Consider the following 21,560-nt stretch of genomic DNA (forward strand, 5'->3'; position numbering starts at 1 on the left):
TAACTTTGTTCTAATTGTTCGTTTTATTGTCATCAAGGCAGATGAGATTAGTTATTTGATCACATTAGTACTAACAGTTAAAGACATCCACACAATTAAACTGAGCTGCATCAGGGCTAGGATGGATTTAAAATGTTCCCTCCAATCCACAGACATTCAAGAATATTGTTGTTGTTTTTAGTTTCTTTAGTGCAACCTCCAGCAGCAGAAGTTGAAGTACCATAAGTAATGATGGTAGGAATGTGGTCTCCTGTAAACCTGTGTCCTGCAGAGTGCAGGTCCTCCTGGTAAAATTTCAGTTTCCTGACTCTCCTGGTAGCTTCGTCTTGCCCTCCGGCACAGCGCCGAGCACAAAGGGCGACTTGATGTTCAGCCGGTCCCTCTCAGCCTCCTCGTCTTCATCGTAAGGTTCGTCGTCGTCGTCATCCTCCACATCACTGTGGTGTGGGGTGGAGTGGACTGAGGCAGATGGAGAGGGGGGCACTGAGTAGGGCCGAGGGTAACGGAAACCCTCTGTCTGTGGAAAAGGTTTGTAAAGTATAGCATAAAGTAAGTTTTCAGTTTTTAGTGTGATGAAAACCAAACCCTTTTTGCCTCATTTTCTCCTTTATTCATCCCTCTCCTCTTTCTTTTCCTTTCTCTCTCCCTTCTTTCATGTCATTCTATCCCTTATACCTTATTGTCTTTGTTGTTTTTCCTCCCCTCATCCCTTCTCTTTTATGTCCCATTTCTTCCTTTGTTCCATCTCTTTCCCTTGTTTAGTCTCTCCATTTCCTTCCTTTTTTGCATTTCTTCTCTTCCTTGTTTGCTTTTTCTTTCCTTCTTTTCCCTGTTTATTTTTAACTATTTAGGTACAGATCTCTCATATTAATGGGAAACAAAAAATTCAGTATGAATGAAAGAAGGGAGAGCAAAAAGAGAAAGACAGTACAGGGGTCAGTTTCAGCACACTCCATGATGATGTCTTGCCATTCATCCAAATGTTAGGCTGTCAATTAAAGCCTGACAAATGGTTAAATCCACTGTTTGTCAGTCAGAACATGAGAGCTATTCTCAGGTACATGCATGTGCAGTTAGAGGAAGACTTTGTTTGTGATTCTCAGAGAGCAGTTTGCAGTTTGCAGCACCACTGAGATATTGTGCTTAATACAAAGGTTGTTACTGTCTTTTCCAATAGAAACTTTTTGTCACAGTGCATAAAAATAATCAACCAGGCTGACATGATAACATTCTCAGGGTGTACTTCTGAGGAGGCAGTTTGGGGCACATATCCTAAAGAGGGGTCCTCATTTTGGAAATATAATAAATAGGTGACTCAATATTGAATGCCAAAATAACAACTTTAAATATGCTAATATGAAATGATATTAATAAATAGCTGCTATTTGTAACAGCCACGGACAGATTACAAGACAATGTAAAAGGTCCCCCTCTCATCTCTTAGTGGTTATTTTGTGCGTCTTTCTTCATATCTTAGTGGTTGTTTTGTATCCCTTTATAGTTGTTTTGTGTCTCTTTGTGGTTGTTTTGTGTCTCTTTGTGGTTGTTTTGTATCCCTTTATAGTTGTTTTGTGTCTCTTTATAGTTGTGTTGTGTCTCTTTGTGGTTGTTTTGTGTCTCTTTGTGGTTGTTTTGTATCCCTTTATAGTTGTTTTGTGTCTCTTTATAGTTGTTTTGTATCCCTTTATAGTTGTGTTGTGTCTCTTTGTGGTTGTTTTGTGTCTCTTTGTGGTTGTTTTGTGTCTCTTTGTGGTTGTTTTGTATCCCTTTATAGTTGTTTTGTGTCTCTTTATAGATGTGTTGTGTCTCTTTATGGTTGTTTTGTGTCTCTGTGTTGTGGCTTTGTGTCTCTTGCATCTCAGTATTCATTTCTAGTCATCACTCATTTACAAACTCCTTCATGCCTTTGTACAGTATTCCTTACCTTCAGTGGGGCTATAGGGTCCATCTTGAACTTGTCTGGGAATGCTCTGTTAAGTGCGAGATGGCGGGCATGTATGTAGAACTGCAAATTACAAGTCAGAGATGTACATTAAAAACAACATTTAACTGAACATCTTGCTCAGTTTTTCTTCTTTGTTTTGCAATGTCATTATATTACAAACTGCAGCACGGATTAGAAGTAGTGTTTGTTTCAAATGTATACCCACTATTGGAGCTTAACAGTGTTTTTAACTCAACTAAATTTGCAGTAAGATGTCTTGACTCCAGCTCAGTTTCAATGTGCATGTATTCATGCATTCAAATAGCTTCATTTATTATTATGATTCCTATCATGTAAAGTGTGCATGCAGATATGAACACAGATCATGTTGTATTCTCTCTCCAATCAAACAGTTATTTGGGTCTGGTGCAGCAGAAACTGACCCGTCCCAGGTATCTCCAGTCCAACAGGTCAGACAGCCTCTCAGTTCGGTTCCGTTGGATGATGCGTTGGCGCCGAGACTGCTGGCAGAAACTGAACATAAACTGGGTCAGCTGGTTACAGGACTCCTCGGCTGAACGAAATCTCCGATCCACAATGTAAATACCTGATAAGGGACAAGCGGCCACTGAGATGGCAACAGCACTGAATGTATGACAAGACATCATGTTTGTGTGTGTGTGTGTCCACACCATAGGCAGCAGGGTCTGAGACATGCTCCTCCATGAAACAGCCAAAACCTGACAGGTTGGTAGTCACGCTGGGAATGCCCATTACAGTACATTCACCTGGGAGAGTACAACACAGCTCAGAAAAGTTACAGCATGTTTGTATCAGGTGACAACATACACTGCTAGCTGCCATTTTGAAGGGCCTCACTTCTTTGGGCCTCTAATACATGGATAGTAAAAGGTTACCAGGTGTGTATCCCCATGGTTCATAGTAGGAAGGGAACACTCCAAGGTTACAGCCACGTACAAAGTCCTCGTAGTCCATCGGCAGCAGAGGACTGGTGGAGGACAGGAACTCAGGGTGGAAGATAATCTTAGAGGACAGACAGGTAGACATTTGAGTAGAAGCATGTAAAATATTCTTTAGTCTTTACTGGGAATGAATAATTGTGCAGATTAAACTTGTTATGAGCTGCAGTATGAGAAACAAGAAATATTTCAGGACCTATAATTTGCTGAAGCTAATCATGGTTCTCAGAGGATAAATCTTAATTTTTTATTGATCCCTTTACCTTTCAACTGTACTATTCCCTCAGAGTCTTGTGCCTCATACACATGAAACGACAAATACCCAAAATAGACATAGACACATTTGTACACAATATATTTAACTGCTGGATTTCTATTACATTTTAACAGAGTATGAACCTTACCGACTGCTGTGACATTTTGTCCATTATTACCACTCTTAAACCTCCAACTGTATCTCAAAATGTAACGTGTACATTGTCAATGAATCCAGAGGAGAAGATCTGACCAATTTATTACCACCTGCCGTACATTAAACAGACAATGAATCCTTCTGACTTTGGTGAAACTCTGATTTATTCTCTAGTGGCACCAGCAAAAAGACCTGGCACACATTTTTTTAGACATTCATGATTCCAAGACAGTGAATCCTATCTGGTGATTCCCTCACACTTACTACAAAGTGTTCTGCACTAGCTTTGACTAAAATATAGTGAACACTGTCCATCATCATCACCAGACAACTCATGACTACAACACAATTCAAGCTGACTCCGGAAGAGAGCACAGTGATGACGCAGGAAATGTTGTGTACCTTGACTCTGTCGTTCCTGGAGTTGAAGAGACCGATCCGTCTGACGTTGGACAGGATGGGATCTGTTGAGTCGTCCAGCATGTTGTGAGTGGTCACTGGAGGGAGGCTGTGTCTCTGTGTAAATGTTGTGTTTTAAAGAGGAGACAGGTCCGTTAGTCTGTATCTTCCATCATACTAATACACACACTTTTTCAAATCGATCTTTGCTATGGTATTACTTTGTAACAAATCAATTTTCCTTCAGGGATAACAATCAATTAATCAATACAGCTTATGTTCACTGTAGTAGACTAAATGCCACTAGACAGATAATGATCAATGTGTGTATTAATCATATATTATAATATAATAATAATATAATGTATTTTATATATAAATTTAAATGTTTACGTGGCTGCATTTACACACTATATGTTATACACACACACATACACACACCTGAAGCAGTGGATTGAGGAGAGATGACATAATGAGTGTTCAGCAGTTCACGACTGTGATTCAGAAGAGTATTGATCAGTGTAGGCATTATCTAAACATTGGGCTAATGATATGTGGTGACTGTCTCACACTGCAGCACAACATAAGACAAAACCAGCAACGCTCCATTTTACAGGTCTCATGGTTTCCTGTCAGGGAGTAGAGCCGCATCGATTATTTGATTGATTAAAGACGATTCAAGTATTGAATTAATTGCCAACTACTTTAAAGGAAAATGCCCAAATTCTCTGATTTCAGCTTCTTAAATATGCATATTATCTGCTTTCTTTAGTCTTCTGTGACAGTGAACTGAAAATCTTTGAGTTGTGGACAAAACAAGAAATTTTATTTTGGGAAACACTGATCAACATTTTCACTGTTTTCTGACATTTTATTGATCAACCAACTGATCAATTATTTAAGAGATTAATCAAGAGATTCATCAATAATAGAATAAATATAACCATAATAGGAACGTTCCCAACAGAGACCTTGAGAAGTACAAATGTCATGTTGTACCACAAAAAACAGATAATATCAATCAGTACAATTCCAATGAATTGCTGTCATTACCCAGCGAGCCTTCTGGTCTGTGTCATGGATCGTAATTGTAAACTATTCAGATTGTTAAGTTGTCTGAGACATGCAGACATCCATGAGCCAATCATAACATTTTATGATTCATAATCTCTCTCTCTCTGTCTGTGTCTGTCTGTCTCTTTCAGGGGTTATGCCTAGTCAGGTACGGTATTGGTTGAAGATGTGAAGATGCACTCCCTGTACAGATTGTAAAGCCCTCAAAGGCTAAAGGTGTTTTGTGACTTTGGGCTATACAAATAAAATCTGATTTGATTTGATTGATAATCTGCAGTTCTGTTTGTGATAATCAAACTTCCTGTGCGGTGAGAAACCATTGAACAGTGTGATCTATTTCTAAGATGGAATCATTTTTGCATTTTAAAATCATGAGACCACCTTCAACTTGAGTATATTCATATCAAACCAGTATAGGCAATAACAACAGACATGACTGTGACAGACTACAATGGACACATCATGCAGTATATTTGTAGTAGAAAGTAGACACAATGTTGGTACAGTGAGGCCTTTGGACTATCCACAAGAAGAAGGAAATTTAAAAGTAGAGGTATGATGTTCTACTATTGTTGTTTGATTTTTCAGGCAGACTCTGTGAAATAAAGCATTCTGTAATTGAAAAGTGTGGGTGGATGGAAAAATGTGAAGAGCTGCACATGACAAATGACAAAGAGAGAAATAATCACTTCAGCATACTTCAGCCTACAATCAGGACGAGTGTCTGCTCCATCACTGTCCTCCACACCTACAGTCAATACCACTCTCACTCCATTTCCAGCACAGAAATATTGACATTGGCATAAATTCATTTAATTGAGAAAGACCTTTTTATAAGCACTCTGCTTGTAACACTGGGATCTAACATACATCAGCTCAATACAGCCACTCTATTGACCCATGGTCGGGGCTAAAGGAACGTAATTAACCCACAGCTTGGTTATGGTTCTGCCGTTCATTCATGCTTTTCGCTCAGGGGAAACCCCCTCGTGTCCTTCTATAATTCATCTTCAGGAGGGGCCATGGTTCACATCGATCACTGCTGGAGGAAAGCCTAATCCATTCATAAAAATAGAGGCGGAGATACGAGAATGTGCTGGTGGAGATTTATCTTTTACAGCGTTGGCTATTTTTCTCTCTGGTGGCTATTTTTACACTGCTCCTGTAGAATGATCAGCACTTCTACCTTAAAGCCACAAGACACCAGTTTATGATTTTATATCATGCAAAAGCACCAGAAGTTACACCAAACATCAGATAATTCACTCACTTACATGACACACAGCTTTGATCACCACAAATATTCACTTAACACCACTCACAGGAGACAGTTATCTCAAAACCTAGTCAAATCAAATCTGAACGGTAGTATAGAGTACAATGGAACAATTTCCTAATCCACAAAGAAGGTTTTTATGCATATTCCAAAATGTAACAATCATTTCCCCATCATATCCTCTATCCTAATGATTGCAAGGTAAACAGTATAGAATTATCTCACTTATGTCCCAGATTATCTACAAACCCATGCACACACTTGCTGCATTGCATTTAGGTAAACATTGACCTAGTTTATTGTTTGTTTTGCATGTTTTTTGTCAGCACCACCACATGCATCGTCATCATCATCATCATCATCATCGTCATCGTCATCGTCATCATCATCATCATTACAGAGGCGAACGAGGAGGCTGTGTATGAGCAAACATATTCGACTGTCCAAATAAATTTATAATTTAATGGTTGTTAATTTTGGTTCATACACATCCTAGAAGAAATACAATTGTTTGTATCACATCTTTTTATATTTTGCTTCATTTCACAGTTTGTATGTATTATGCAAAGCATCTTGTAACACTAGTTGTGAGAGGTGTTGTAACTCTAAAGATCTAAAGTAAATTACTTAAACAATAGGAAGTTTTACATCAGACTTGGCTGGTTAAAGGATGGACACATACAAGTATGTTTCACCTGTGGCCACATTTCAATAAATCCCTGCTCTGCCTCCTGGCTGACAACCCTTCAGATAACTCTCGCTGTGGGTGACGTCACAGAGATTTATACAGTCTGTAATTGTGATGTGGCCAGACGTGAAAAATGCTTCACGGTGTCTATACAGAGGAGCGGGAAAATTATAATGATAACCCGTGGTTGGGAACACTCAAAAGACAAGACTGGACTGCCAACCCGTTGTTGCCATTTTGTAATGTGCAGTCTTTTGTGTGCAGTGTACATAAGGGTGACTACACATCACACCAAAGGGATGAATTAACCCAGGCTTAGAAGGAACCCTAAGCTTATTTTTGCCTCATTATTTCTGATCAAATTCTTCTGTCCATTCACTTTTTTCTTCCTGACTGTTTTTTTTCCTTGTTAACTTTCCTCATATAGAGACTAAAAACAGAATGAGAGAAAGGCGTCAGTACCTGAGTGGCGAAGATCGCTCTCTTCATAATGGTGAAGTCGTCTCGGTCCAGGATGTTGTTCATGTCAGGGATCTGCCCTCTAAAGATGGAGCAAACATACACCCTGTGTGCTCTCATTCATCACAGAGAACCTGTACTAATAAAGGTTTAGGTTCACTTACACTGTTCATATACTTACTTTAACAGAGCGTCATAGAGTTTTTTGCCAAACTTCTCCTTCACAGTGTGAGCTGTGTCCCTGTCAAAGTCAAATAGAAAGCTTCTTAGTACAGTACCTTGGACCCAAACTCATGAATTCTACCTGCATTCGTAAACCCAAAGTCACAACAATGATATGAACACTGAGGCAGCCATCATGAACTTTTTGTCTGGATGCCTGTGCTGTAAGGTTCTGAACTCAACTGTGCAGCATGTACATGGATCTGTAGTGTTAGTCTTCATATACATGTGTTTTGTACTGTACTGTAAAACTACATCACAGCGTACCAGAGCTGTTTGCGTACCGCCTGCCCCTTCAGTGACTCCACATTGAAGTTGTTGGTCTTAGCTGGCATAATGAAGAAAACAACCACCGTCACATCATTTCTGTGGACCTGAAGATCGAGTGAGGAAGGAAACAGAAAAACAAAAGGGGACAGGTTGATTAAATGATATCGACAGGAAACATAAACACTTGTGCTGTCTCTTTACAAGGTCATAATTCTTTTAAAGGTGAACTGTTGACTCTCACAGCAGAGAGCTACTGAACTGAGAGGCATGAAGGACCTCACCCGCAGCAGGTAGTTGAGTCTGGACAGCGATTCAAGGAAAATATCAGCTCCCTTGTTGGAAAACTCATAGCGTCCAGCGATGAAGAAGAAAAGTGTCTTCTCCAGGTTGAAGTCCAGATGACTGCCAGAAGAAGGAGAGTTACAATCAGGTTTAAGGGAACAACACTGTCATCATCAAGTCAATGTTTCAGACAATCTCCAGTAATAAGAACACTGGGTTACCTACATGAGATGGATCAGAAATACATTCATGAACTCCACCCACCCATAGAAGTGTCCTCTGACAAACTCCTGGATGCGGATCTTGCTGGTGGAGTGCAGGTTCTGAAACTCATGCATGGCTGAGAATTTCTTCACATTCAGACCATTCGGGGTCACCACGTCTGTACCAACAACACAACAACAGGAGAGCTTTATAGAACACCTAGATCAATGTAATGTTTATCATTACTGGAGGCTTCTTCCTCTGTGGACCATAAACATAATAACTCTGTGGGGCATCAACGTGCAGCAGTGAAAAGCTTCCCCACCTGGCATCCTGTGAAGCATGTGGTTGGCTTCCACAGCGGTGATCTGGGAGACTGTGGTGAAGACATGAGCACAGTGGACTGCTGCTCTCTCCAGGCAGTAACGATGATAGATCTGCCTCTCCCCCGCTTCCTTGTCAATGTTGAACTACAACACACACACATACATCGGTCAATATGGTGCAAAGGGCAGTTATAGTAATAATATCATAAATATTCTCATGTTTAACCTCCTGGGTTTTACAGACTGTGTTACTGGAGGAAAGAGTTTCTTTGTTATGTACATAAGTAGAAATATAGGTAGCACTGTGGATGCAGCAGCACAGGGGCAAATCTGTGAGCTTGAAATGATATATATTACTGACAGTATGACAGTACCATAAAATAATGTGAGCAAAGCACAGAGTACAGAGGTGGTTCAGGTAGTATAGTCAAGTCTTCTAGTAACCGTAGGGTCACAGGGTCAGTTCTAATATTGAATTAGGATTAGTTAATGACTAAACTATGAACTATTTACTGCATTAAACTCCACAGATAAATGTCATCCTTAAAGACAGTCAATTCAGAGATTCCTTTCAAAACACATTAAATATGTTGTAAATATGTTGCTGAAAACATGTGAAAAGACTTTGAAGGATATATCACTGAAATGTGGAGTTAGAGGTTCAAACAGTTTTTCACCAATTTTCAGTCTAGAATTTTGTGAGTAGTCCTAAAGGGTGGCTCGATGACACACTGAGGCCACCCTGAGCATCCCATCCATGCCTTTAATACCATCATCATCATGACCCACATGGAAATGTTTGTTTGTGAGCTGCGAGAAAGACTTGTCATTTAGTAAGTGAAAAAAAATTGCCACCCTGAGCATAAACCCCTAACTCCCAACAGTATAAACGCCTTCAGCACGTTAGCATCTGTGCTTCTCCGTATGCTAGTTATTATTCTTGTTCACACTCAGTTGCCTTCAAAGTGCTGCAGATGCATTTTCCCTGGATGAACAGCTTTATTTAAACTTCCCAAATACGAAGAGATGAACAAGAAGGGAATTGTGTGTCGGTAACAGCACCTCCCTGGGCGGCTGTAACCACCAGAGTGGTTTAAGTTACAGTTTCGAAATATTTTATATTTCTTTTATGTTTCTGATGTTCTTTATAAGAAATGGTTTTGTGAAAGTGTGTCTGCACTTTCTGCACTTCATATTTGGCTTACAGCAAAGCACAGACACAACAAAGACCCGCCAGTCAGTACGTCAGTGAAACAGGTTTTTATCTGATGCTGTATGTGTGTGTGTGTGTGTGAGAGAGAGAGAGAGAGAGAGAGAGAGAGAGAGAGAGAGAGAGAGAGAGAGAGAGAGTAGAGTATGTAAAAAATCTTGTTTATCAGGAAATGATGTAACATAAACACATGGATATCACTCAAAATGCAACTTCGGCTTCTTACTTCTGATTAAACCTAAAATGTTAAAATCATATTCATCATATAACGTAACATCATATGAGAGCAGGTCTAGACCGTACTCTTTATAATATTATTTACAGAGACCAACAGTTCCACCATGAGCAAGCACTTGGTGATGGTGGCGAGGAAAAAACTTCTTTTTAACTGCCAGAAACCTCATAAAAACTTAATAAAAATTAAATCAACATCTCCAACAGTCTAAAATAAGAGAATTAAATGTGGACTCCTGAATATCAGGTCTTTGTCATCTAAAGCTGTCCTAGTCAATGAATTAATATCTGACTATGATATTGATTTGTTCTGTCTCACTGAAACCTGGCTGCAGGAGGATGAATATGTTAGCTTAAATGAATCCACTCCTCCGAGTCATTATAATACTCATGTTCCTCGAAGTACTGGTCGAGGTGGTGGAGTTGGAGCCATATTTAGACTCAAGTCTATTAATAAATCCCAAACCTAAACTAAATTATAATTCATTTGAAAGTCTTGTCCTTAGCCTCACTCACCCAACCTGGAAAACTTTACAGCCAATTTTATTTGTTACAGTATATCGAGCTCCAGGTCCTTATTCTGAATTTTTATCTGAATTTGCAGAATTTGCATCAGGCTTGATCCTTAAAACAGATAAAGTAATTATTGTAGGTGATTTTAACATTCATGTGGACAACCACAATGATAGTCTTAGTACTGCGTTTATCTCTCTATTAGACTCAATTGGCTTTTGTCAAAGTGTAAATAAACCGACTCATTGTCTGAACCACACTCTTGATCTTGTTCTTTCATATGGCATTGAAATTGATAATATAATAGTCTTCCCACAGAATCCTCTTCTGTCTGACCATTTTTTAATAACCTTTGAGTTCATACTACCGGACTATAAGCCTTTGTGTAGAAGCTTCTACAGCAGATGTTTATCTGATAGTGCTGTAGCCAAATTTAAGGAAGTGATTCCTTCAGCATTGAATCAAATGCCATGTCTAACTGTAACAGAGGACTTGTCTACTTCCTTTAGCCACCCACAAATAGACCATCTTGTTGATAGTATTACAGGCTCATTACGGACAACTCTAGACTCTATTGCACCTCTGAAAAAGAAGATAATTAAACAAAGAAGGCTAGCACCATGGTATAGCCAGCAGACTCGTAAATTAAAGCAAGAGGCACGTAAATCTGAACGCAAATGGCGTGCCACTAAACTGGAAGAATCTCATCTAGTCTGGCAAGATAATCTCAAAACATACAGGAAGGCTCTCCGTAATGCCAGAGCAGCCTATTACTCTTCTTTAATTGAGGAGAATAAGAACAACCACAGGTTTCTCTTCAGCACTGTAGCCAGGCTAACAGAGAATCACAGCTCTACTGAACCATCTATTCCTTTAGGTCTAAGTAGCAATGACTTCATGAGCTTCTTTAATGATAAGATTATAACTATTAGAGACAAAATCCATCACCTCTTGCCCTCAACAGGCATTGATCTGCATTCTGATACAGCAAGTTCTGAAACAGCTGTAAAACCTGATATGTATTTAGACTCTTTTTCTCCCATCGACCTTCATCAAATAACTTTAATAATTTCTGCAGCTAAGCCGTCAACCTGTCTCTTAGACCCCATCCCAACCAGGCTGCTCAAGGATGTTTTACCTCTAGTTAGTCATTCTTTATTGGATACGATTAATCTGTCTTTATTATTATTACTGTGGTCATTTTATCATTCATTGTAATTCATTGTCATTTTATCAGTCATTGTAATTGTACAGTATGTTTGTGTTGATTTGTTCTGTACACGTGACATCCATTGCACGTCTGTCCGTCCTGGGAGAGGGATCCCTCCTCTGTGGCTCATCCTGAGGTTTCTTCCACCTTTTTTCCCTGTTAAAGGTTTTTTGTGGGCAAGTTCTTCCTCACTCGAACCGAGGGTCTAAGGACAGAGGGTGTCACTCCCTGTACAGATTGTAAAGCCCTCTGAGGCAAATGTACTTTGTGACTTTGGGCTACAAATAAAATTGATTTGATTTGATTTGATTTGATTTGAAACTAGACCCAAGCTCATTGGTAGACATCATCCACCACGACCGGTAAATAGAGAGAATCAATAATTAACTATGAACTGTAATGAAAAAAAATGCATATTGAACTGTTCCTCTGAACCAGCTGATGCTTACAAACACTGTCTGTCAATGATGCAGTCAGCCAGTGAGTGGCCTTTAGCTCCACACTGACCTTTAGGATGCGAGCATCTGAAAGCCAATTACAAACATTGCTCTGACCCCTGTGTGCACAGCTCAACATTACTAATGATGCTCTAAGTGGCTGTAAGAGGCTGCAATTTTTGGCCTGAACCTTTTGAATTTGAAAATGAATCTAATGGAATAGAAATGTGTGTGTGTGTGTGTGTGTGTGTGTGTGTGTGTGTATGTGTGTGTGTGTGTGTGTGTGTGTGTGTGTGTGTGTGTGTGTGTGTGTGTGTGTGTGTGTGTGTGTGTGTGTGTGTTTGTTTGTTTGTGTATACGCATGAGAATGTTTCAAGTGTTTGTATGTGTGTCCCAAATAAAATTATGATTTTAATATGTTGTTTAAATGGAAAAGGATGTGTAAAAGGAAAACTTGCTTGATAATCACATGACATCATCACATCACAAGTGTGAGAAACATATTTTGGTTTTGTTGATAGGTAAAGTAAATTTAAAAAGTTCCAACCACAGACAGATTGTGAGACCCTGAGCCTCTGTGCACAAACATAGGACAATATCAAAGCACAGTTAAAGTTCTTAAAGCTCATAGAACTTTAACTTTAACATCCTTACTTACTTACCCTCTAGAACACTGCACTCTCAGGATGCTGGGTTCCTTGTGGTTCCTATAGTCTCCAAAAGTAGATTGGGAGCAGCGCCGGTCCTGGCCACATTTGCGTGCGCCCCCATCGCTCTGTCCGACGCCCCCCTCTGCCTTGTCAACACCCCGCTCCCGGGGCGCCCGCTCCGCTAACTTAATGGGCGGTATCGAAAATTACCGCGTTTTTTTGCGTTTTCGGGCGTTCGTGCGCCCCCCACGGAGAATGCGCCCTGGGCGGCCGCCCACATTGCCCATAGCTAGGACCGGCCCTGCTTGGGAGCCAGAGCTTTCAGCTATCAGGCTCCTCTTCTGTGGAACAAACTACCATTCTGGGTTCGGGAGGCAGACATGGTCAACACTTTTAAGAGTAGACTTAAGACTTTTCTTTTTGATAAAGCCTATAGTTAGGGCTGGCTCAGGTCATCCCTTAGTTATGCTGCCATAGGATTAGACTGCTGGTGAACTCCCCCTCCTCTCTCTCTCTCTCTCTCTCTCTCTCTCTCTGTCTGTCTCTGTCTCTTTCAGGGTTATGCCTAGTCAGGCACGGTATTGGTTGAAGATGTAGTCACATCTCCCTTTACTGAAAACTCTCTCTCTCTCTCTCTCTCTTTCACTATCTGTAAACATGTCTCATCAATGCATGTTAATGCATGTTACTAACTAAACTTCTTCCCTGGAGTTTCTGTGCTCTGTCGTCCAGCAGGTTCTCATGGATCGTGGCTGCTGCTGTGCATCTGTGTCTCTCTATCTCTATCACAGGTTCCACTGCTACTTCACTGTGACTCTGGGTAATTTCTCATCAGATGCAAATATTATTGCCCGTGGAGTCCTTCAAGTTTCTATCTTAACTTCTAACACTGAATTCCATAGCTACGCAGACGATACACAACTGTACATCGCAGCATCCCCACACGACCTCACCCCAATTAACAACCTAGTACAATGCCTAGCTGAAATAAATGGATGGGAAATAACTTTCTACAACTCAATCAGGAAAAGACAGAAATAATAATATTCGGGCCCAAAGACCAGAGAGAACACCTCTCCCAGCATTTTCAATCCCTGTCCCTAAGGACAAAAGATCAGGTCAAAAACATGGGAGTGACCCTTGATTCCAACCTCAACTTTGAGGCCCATATAAAAAACATAACCAAAACATCATTCTATCACCTTAGAAATATCACCAAAGTCAGATCATTCATCAACAAGGCTGACACAGAAAAACTAATTATCACTTCAAGACTCAATTACTGTAATGCCTTTCTGCTTACAATTGATACAGAACTCTGCAGCCCAAATAAGACCCATTTTAAAAGCCCTGCACTGGTTACCCGTTAGTTTTAGAATTGATTTTAAGATTCTCTTATTGGTTTTTAAATCACTGAATGGCCTGGCACCGACCTACCTTTGTGACATGCTACAGAAGTATGTACCAGGCAGGTCTCTCAGATCCTAGGCATCTGGACTCCTAGTTGTCCCCAGAACATCCGCAAAGAAGTTTAGTGAGGCCACCTTATAGCGCACTGTGGCTCCCATCTCTGGAACAGCCTGCCTATGGATCTGAGGGACTGCACCAATGTAGACATTTTTAAAAAACAACTTAAGACATACCTCTTTAGCCTGGCTTTTACCTAAGGTGCCTGGCCATTCACTGCTGAGTTTTTAGGTCCTGATCATTACCTGTTACTTTTATCTCTGGTGCTTATTTACTGTACAGGTCTTATCAACTTTTACTGCAACTGTTTTTAAATTATGCCTTTTACCCTATAGGTCTTAATTTTTCTTCTTATTTGTTTCGTTGTTGTAGCTTTATGCTTTTTACTCTTCTTCTAATCTCTAGTTTTTCATGCAACTGCTCTTTTACCTCAAGAACTGCTAGTTGTTGTCTATTTCTGTTTTTACTCTGTTCTGTGAAGCACTTTAGACTACAATTCTGCATGAAAGGTGCTAAATAAATAAATAAAGTTAATCATTTATCATTCATTGTAATTCATTGTCATGTTATCATTCTTTGTAATTGTACAATATGTTTGTGTTGATTTGTCCTGTACACGTGACATCTATTGCACGTCTGTCTGTCCTGGGAGAGGGATCCCTCCTCTGTGGCTCTTCCTGAGGTTTCTTACACATTTTTTCCCTGTTAAAGGTTTTTTGTGGGCAAGTTTTTCCTCACTCGAACCGAGGGTCTAAGGACAGAGGGTGTCACTCCCTGTACAGTTTGTAAAGCCCTCTGAGGCAAATGTACTTTGTGACTTTGGGCTATACAAATAAAATTTGATTTGATTTGATTTGAAAGCTAAGCTATGTAATCCATCCGTAACACCAACCTATGGCATCAGTCATTGTTTTATACGAGAGGTTTGGATCTTAGTCACTAATTTCACTCTGTTTATTTTTTTTGGTTTGTTTGTTTTTCTGTGTCTTTTTAGTTTGTAGCACGTCAGTCTGTCCTGATTATCTTAGAAGTAGACCAAAAAACATTTTAATTTTTTTCACTTTATTTAATATAACCTCAATTGTGAATGTAAAATTAAAATGATGATGCATCAGATAAGTTCAGAAAATGACATGACTAACTTTGAAACACTCTGAGTGAGATGAATTCATCTTTATCTCTCTGCTAGGGGTGCAGGGGTATGCTCAGGGTGGTCTCAGCGTGTCATCAAGCCACTCTTTAAGGACCGCCCACAAAATCCTGGACTGAAAACTGTTGAAAAACTGTTTGAACCTCTAACTCCACACTTCACTATTATATCTTTTCACGTGTTTTCAGCAAATATTTTCCAACATATTTAATGTGTTTTGAAAGAAACCTTAGAGTTTCCTTTAGACGGCTCTTGAGCAGTTATACTCCATGTATGGCCATCCCTCCTGACCTCTCACCTTGTCCAGGTTGTTGTAAAAGTCAGCATTCCCAGCACAGAGGTATCGTCCCAGCAGGGTGGCGTGTGTAGTAAAGACCGTTGCCATGGGAATCTTGCGAGAGCGACAGAGAATAAGGCCTGGACCTGCCTGCCACTCGTGGAAATGACTGACGACATTGGGCTTGTCTCCCAGTTGGTCCGTTAACTGCAAAGAACAGATGAGGTTGAAATTCATGGACTTCAGTGATGAGCAGTGTGCATAACATCAGACTGAACACCAGCTGACCTCTTTGAAGAACCAGGCGATCAGAGAGCCCAGGATGAGCGAGTCGTTGGCCTCTCTATCGTGGAAAGGCAGGCCAATGTTGCAGGTCTGCCACAGGTCCCCCTTCCAGCGGTCCAGGTTCCAGGCTGCTGAGCCAATGTCGAACAGGATCACATAAGGGCTGCCCTCGATCAGCCAGCGGCCAAAATGAACCTGTGACATGAAGATCAGCAAAAGAAGCAATGAGAGATGTTCATTTATGGAACTCAATCTTCAAAATGAAATTTCTTTGCGGTCAAAGCGCATATGAGCAATTACTTGCTCATACATAGCTGCTGACAGTTTGTTTTGTGGATAGCAACAATAGTAGAAAAAGTTCAGGTTGTCTCAGTCAGTCAATTTACAGATTATCCAGATACAGAAGAAGTGTCTTTACATATAGGCAAAATAGTTATTTGGTCAAGCTTTTACATTTAATAAAAAGAACATATATATACAACATATTTTCCTGCAACAGACCTTTGACAACTTTGGTATCTTGACTAGACTCCCTCTTCAGAGTATCTTCATGTGGACAGATAGAGTTAGCTACATTTACATTCACATCTATTTGCAGCAAGTCATGGACTCTTAATGTTATTCAGAGTTGCACCTCAGCACAACACTTTTTCATGTTCAGATTTTCATGTTAGCAGACTACATCACAACATGGCAACAATAGCACGTAGGCCTCATATCTGTCTGTTCTCCTGAATCTTCAGGGTCTCTGGTCTATGACCGCCATCTAGTGGCCAGTGATTGGCAGATGGAGTCAGACTGTATCAGTCACAATGACTTTCAGGTTGTGCTTATGAAGGTCTTCCTCCCAGCTGCAGGGTAGCAGCTAACATGTTAATATTATATATATGCAAATACATGTAACAATGTATGTATGAATCATACATGTAGATGTAAAAATCATTGTGAAACACCAAATTAATGCTCACTGTTGATGAGACCTGTCCTTCACAGTACTGAGAGAATCTATTGATTTTAACTAGTACTGGCAGTAGCAGTAGTGTTAAGTGTTATATAGTAGTAGTAATAATGGGTGAACAGGATTTAAAAAAACTAGATAATAATATAATATATAGGATAATATGATATTTATATAATATATTTTTTCTTTTACAAACAAACACATGAATTTGGATTTTGTCCCTAAGACGTGCTATGGAAACACACACACACACACACACACACACACTCCCACCTGGCAGCCGTTGTGGATCAGAGCATCCATGGCCTTCCTGATGGCGGGGTTTGGCGGCTCACAGCCCTCCACCTGAGTCTTAAAGTTGTGTTCAAAGTATGGCCCCATCATGTAGTAGTTGTCCCCCCATTCATCCACCGTGATCTTGGCTTTGGTCTGAATCACGGTGTAGATTCCTCCGACTGCAGGTTCACACACAGACAAAGTGACAGCATTTACCTTCTTTTCTGCATTTAAACATCAGAACGATGAAGGACAGGCTGTTCTACCTCAGCATGACCGTAAAGGTCAAAGGTCAGATGGTGAAGAGGGCAGATAGCCAGGAGCTATGACAGGTGGAGAGGAGGACAGGTGCTTCTGCTTCCAGATGTTTGATTTATTTATATATATTTATTCATTTTTACAGTATCAGTCACAGCAGGTTGGCTGTGTCCCATTCTTCTTAACAGGAGAACTGGCTTTAAAAAATCTTATTCCATAGTTTTGTGCTTTTTATTGGTTATGATGCTTTAATAAACTTAAATATTTTCATTGTGGACTGAAGTTAAAACTAGTGTTTGGGGCAAATTCCTTCTATATGAGCCTAGACTGAGGGGATACAGAGTGGAATCTAACCTGGGAACTCCAGGACACAGACCAGAATACATCCATATCTGAAGTACAAAGATGTGTAACAAAGGTTTTATCAAACAAGTTCTGATTATTCTGTTGAGTTTCATACAGTACACCTCTCATTTTGAAGACATGCTACAGCCATTTCAGAGCTGACTTTGAAGTTTTAATTTATCTGTTAGTTTGAATTTAATTTACATCAGATCATGAACAATGAAAAATGAAAAAAAGAGGAATCCACCAGTTCAATGTGGAAATTCTATTTCAGTGTCTTTTTAGTTTGTAGCACGTCAGTCTGTCCTGATTATCTCTAGAAGTAGACCAAAAAACATTTTCAATTTTTTCACTTTATTTAATATAACCTCATTTGTGAATGTAAAATTGAAATGATGATGCATAAGTGCATACTTTACTTATTATTTCACAGCTACTCCATTAAACCACCAACTCAAACACGACACTCACAGTGAAATGTGTTTCAGAGCAGCCTGTAGAGAAACTCAAAGCAAACCCAAGCTTCATACTGGACTATTTTGTGTGACACAGATATTTCTGTTTCGTAACACACCAAAACACGTGGGAATGTTTTTCTCAGTCTCTAACTTGGCAAGAAAAAGACAAACACTGATATGAAAGACCATCAACAATACGTGAGCTCATAATGACGTCTAAACGGCATCAGGGAGCAGTGTTATATAAGAGAACAGCCAAATGACAGATAACCTCTGAACTGTTAGACAACGCGACATAGCACACAGAAGCACTCGCAGAAAGTCACAGACTGACAGGACGTCCAGTTTTTCTGTTTCAATGAGTTCACAGAGAGCTTACATCACATTAACAGGAAAGAAAGTCAACCTCTCATTACTCCTGTGTGATGTGAAAATGTGAGAGACTCATGTGGACGCTACAGAGATGATGCAGTGTGTTGATGTGTTGCCCTTGGCCTCAGTTAGCACAGTGATAAGACCTGAACCCACAGAGCCCCCTCTGCTTTACACATCCTGAATGATGACTGGGGCCGGGGTGTTTTTTTGGAGTTGATAGATTATTAGAAAAACAGACAAAGAGATATTTCCAAATGATCACATGGAAATCAGTGTGGCTTCTTTTAAGTAGTGACACCCAGAATTTTTTGCTAAAATAACTGAACCAATCAGTGCCTCTGCTGTCCGCTCAGATAGACTGAACAGATCCGATTGTTATATGGCTAACCGTAACTTATTTTCTATTCTATTCTGAAGTAATTTCATCTTGTTGCTGTCACACAGTTTCTAACATATTCAAACAATGATTGGTGACTCTTATTTAACCGTTGATCAGAGGTTCTTTGTCTCTTTTTGCTCACTGAACCCTTGTACAGCTTTTTTTTATGTAATAGTACTAAAAAACTCAACGTGCTTCCCCTTACATAATAGTGTGGTAGAAACCAGGTTTATGCAAAAATACATAATATTAATAAAGACAGCCAAAATGAATGCAGTCATTTTGAGTTCATTAGTACTATACAAATATAATTACTTGCTTCACATTAAGTTTGTTAGTTTATTGATATTAAAACCATGTAATTCAAATGGATGGAAATTGAAATGCATAAGTGGCCTAAATATTTAGAGTGTAGAATCGTCCTCTCCTCTCCTCGTCCGAACTTGTGAACTGCAGCAAATATGTATGCATGGAAACAAAGAAAACAAACAAGCCTGTGATGGTAAATCATATTATATAACACAGTTTTATTTTAGCTTATTATTCTAATGTGAACTGTGTCTTGCCTTGTCTTATATTAGGCTTATACCCTGCAGGGAAGTGCGTGATACCGTTGCTCGTCAAATACATTTTTCATGTTTGATTTCAGTATTGACACATCAGAAAGCCACAGTGATGGTTGCTCTACTTATCTGCAGTTTAATGTTTAGCTCTTCAGACAGAGCAGACTCTCTGCGCTCACTGGATTCAATATTTACTCTTGAAGGGCAAAGTTTTACACAAAATGACACCAATACATGAAGGTTAACATGCTCAGTTATAAACATTACTGGACAAATTTTATTTATAACTTTTTTTTTATAAAATGCCATATAGAATTATTTCACAGTTGTTGTTGTGCAATCATAAAGAAGACACCTGTCCTGACAAAGTCAGTTCATGTTTTCACTTCATAATCTGAATCTAAAAAGGAGACTGCGTTCAAATGAACGTCATGAAATGTAAAAATTCAGCATTTGCTTTGTATAATTTCACAATACATAGAAGGCCGTCTGCAGTTGGCCTGCTTGCTGCAGGATGCATGTTTAAGTGTATTTTCATTCAGAAATCAGAGAGCTTGTGGTCTTACCTTTGTTGGTGACCTCCCAGGCCACCTCGAAGAGCAGCAGGTCCTCCACAGGCAGCTCGTCCTCCTCCCAGGCCGGCAGCAGCCCGCTCAGGGACGTCATGGACAGGGAACGTGACAGCGGCATCTTCAAACGTCTGGAGATCCAAAAGACACCACTTGGAATCTAAAACTGAGGCGGTCTGAAGAGGAGTCCTTCAAACAGGCCTGAGGGTGGAGGTCCTTCCACAGCGGGGACCAGATAAAAAGGACTGATGAGGGCAAAGAGCTTCTTCTCCGCCTACTGAGGCTGACCTCCAGTGAGCAGGAGGGGACGTTTACCATAGATACACAGACATGGTGAAAGGTTTGGTGTGTAATGAACTGAAGTGATTGCGAAATGTAGATGAATGAAAGCAGGACTGCTCTGGGACATGAGGACAGGAGGAAGCACTCTCTGACTGGGTGTCACCATGGCGATATATCCACTCATGATCATACTGATCTGTCAGTTCTGTTGGCTTTTCTTTTCACACAAATGATTCATATTCATATTTGACAGGATGTTGCTGCTATCAACAGTCTACTATGACACAGTAAATGAGCCAGTTTGAGACTAAAAAGGTCAGAAATGTTTAAAGTTGCATCAGAGCAGGTCAAACATCATGTGACCACCATGAGACACTTTTTATAAAAACCTGACAAAAAAGTTTCATTTACTGGCTCCATCTTTATTTTATATCCATGTCATGTTAACCTGCAGTGTTTCTGAATGTTTCCCCGACCATCTTTCACGTTCACCTCCTACTGCTTCGCCTTTATTGGGCAGCATGGTTTTGGAGGTGGTCTATGTTTGATCCATGCTCCTCCATCTTGTTTCTGTGTGGAGTTCTCCATGTGTCCGCCTGGGTTTTCTCCTGGTGCTCAGGTTTCCCCACAAAGACATTAAATGTTCAACCAAAAAACTTCAAAAAGCTTTAACATGTCCAGACATATGTTTCATATTTGTTGAGTTGTGTACTTGTATGCAGACAAAAGCTTCTAGATAAGATAAGATAGACTTTAATGATCCCACACAGGGGAATTCACTTGTCACAGTAGCTCATATACACAAGGTTGTTGTATTCACAAGTAAGAAATATAGAGAAAAAGTCACTCACACTTATGAACCCAAAGAGATTTAATTATTGTAATGTTGTCTCCTTTTCACACTTAGTAAATCCTTTTTAGCACACAACTACTGACTGTAACAGAGCTTGTTCTTATGTGCTGGGTAGTACCTTGAAAGGAAAAGGTGATTTATTCATTGTATATATCCAAAAGAGGTTCTAATGTTTCTGTTACTTTACTTACATGTATTATGGTAGGTTGATATTGCGACACATTTGTGACAATAGTGACAACATTACTGGTGCCCCTTTACTAAAGAAATAACAGCTGTGTAGATTATATGA

General features: G+C 39.9%; 1 protein-coding gene across 1 annotated transcript; it reads right to left on the minus strand.

Moving 5' to 3' along the window:
• On the minus strand, positions 1 to 20,411 carry gys2 (glycogen synthase 2). Its single transcript, XM_010741752.3, has 16 exons — positions 20,131 to 20,411; positions 17,184 to 17,365; positions 15,953 to 16,144; positions 15,686 to 15,871; positions 8,516 to 8,660; positions 8,251 to 8,368; positions 7,986 to 8,106; positions 7,702 to 7,808; positions 7,394 to 7,453; positions 7,216 to 7,294; positions 3,719 to 3,832; positions 2,842 to 2,968; positions 2,617 to 2,712; positions 2,368 to 2,531; positions 1,925 to 2,005; positions 1 to 517 (listed from the first exon to the last, which is right to left on the minus strand). Exons 1-16 carry the CDS (start codon positions 20,252 to 20,254, stop codon positions 296 to 298), a joined length of 2,118 nt encoding a protein of 705 aa, XP_010740054.1. The 5' UTR covers positions 20,255 to 20,411; the 3' UTR covers positions 1 to 295.
• Positions 20,412 to 21,560: the final 1,149 nt, after the last annotated feature.

This window comes from Larimichthys crocea, chromosome XX, assembly GCF_000972845.2.
Source record: "Larimichthys crocea isolate SSNF chromosome XX, L_crocea_2.0, whole genome shotgun sequence".
In the NCBI taxonomy this organism is placed as follows: domain Eukaryota; kingdom Metazoa; phylum Chordata; class Actinopteri; family Sciaenidae; genus Larimichthys; species Larimichthys crocea.

Bases quoted from the DNA above. Each gene is read 5' to 3' on its own strand.
- gys2 (XM_010741752.3), bottom strand. From the start codon at position 20,254: ATGCCGCTGTCACGTTCCCTGTCCATGACGTCCCTGAGCGGGCTGCTG. The intron at 8,369-8,515 runs GTGGGGAAGCTT...TTGTTGGTACAG, and splicing joins CATGCTTCACAGGATGCCAG to ACGTGGTGACCCCGAATGGT. The intron at 2,006-2,367 runs GTCAGTTTCTGC...TGTAATTTGCAG, and splicing joins ACTGGAGATACCTGGGACGG to TTCTACATACATGCCCGCCA.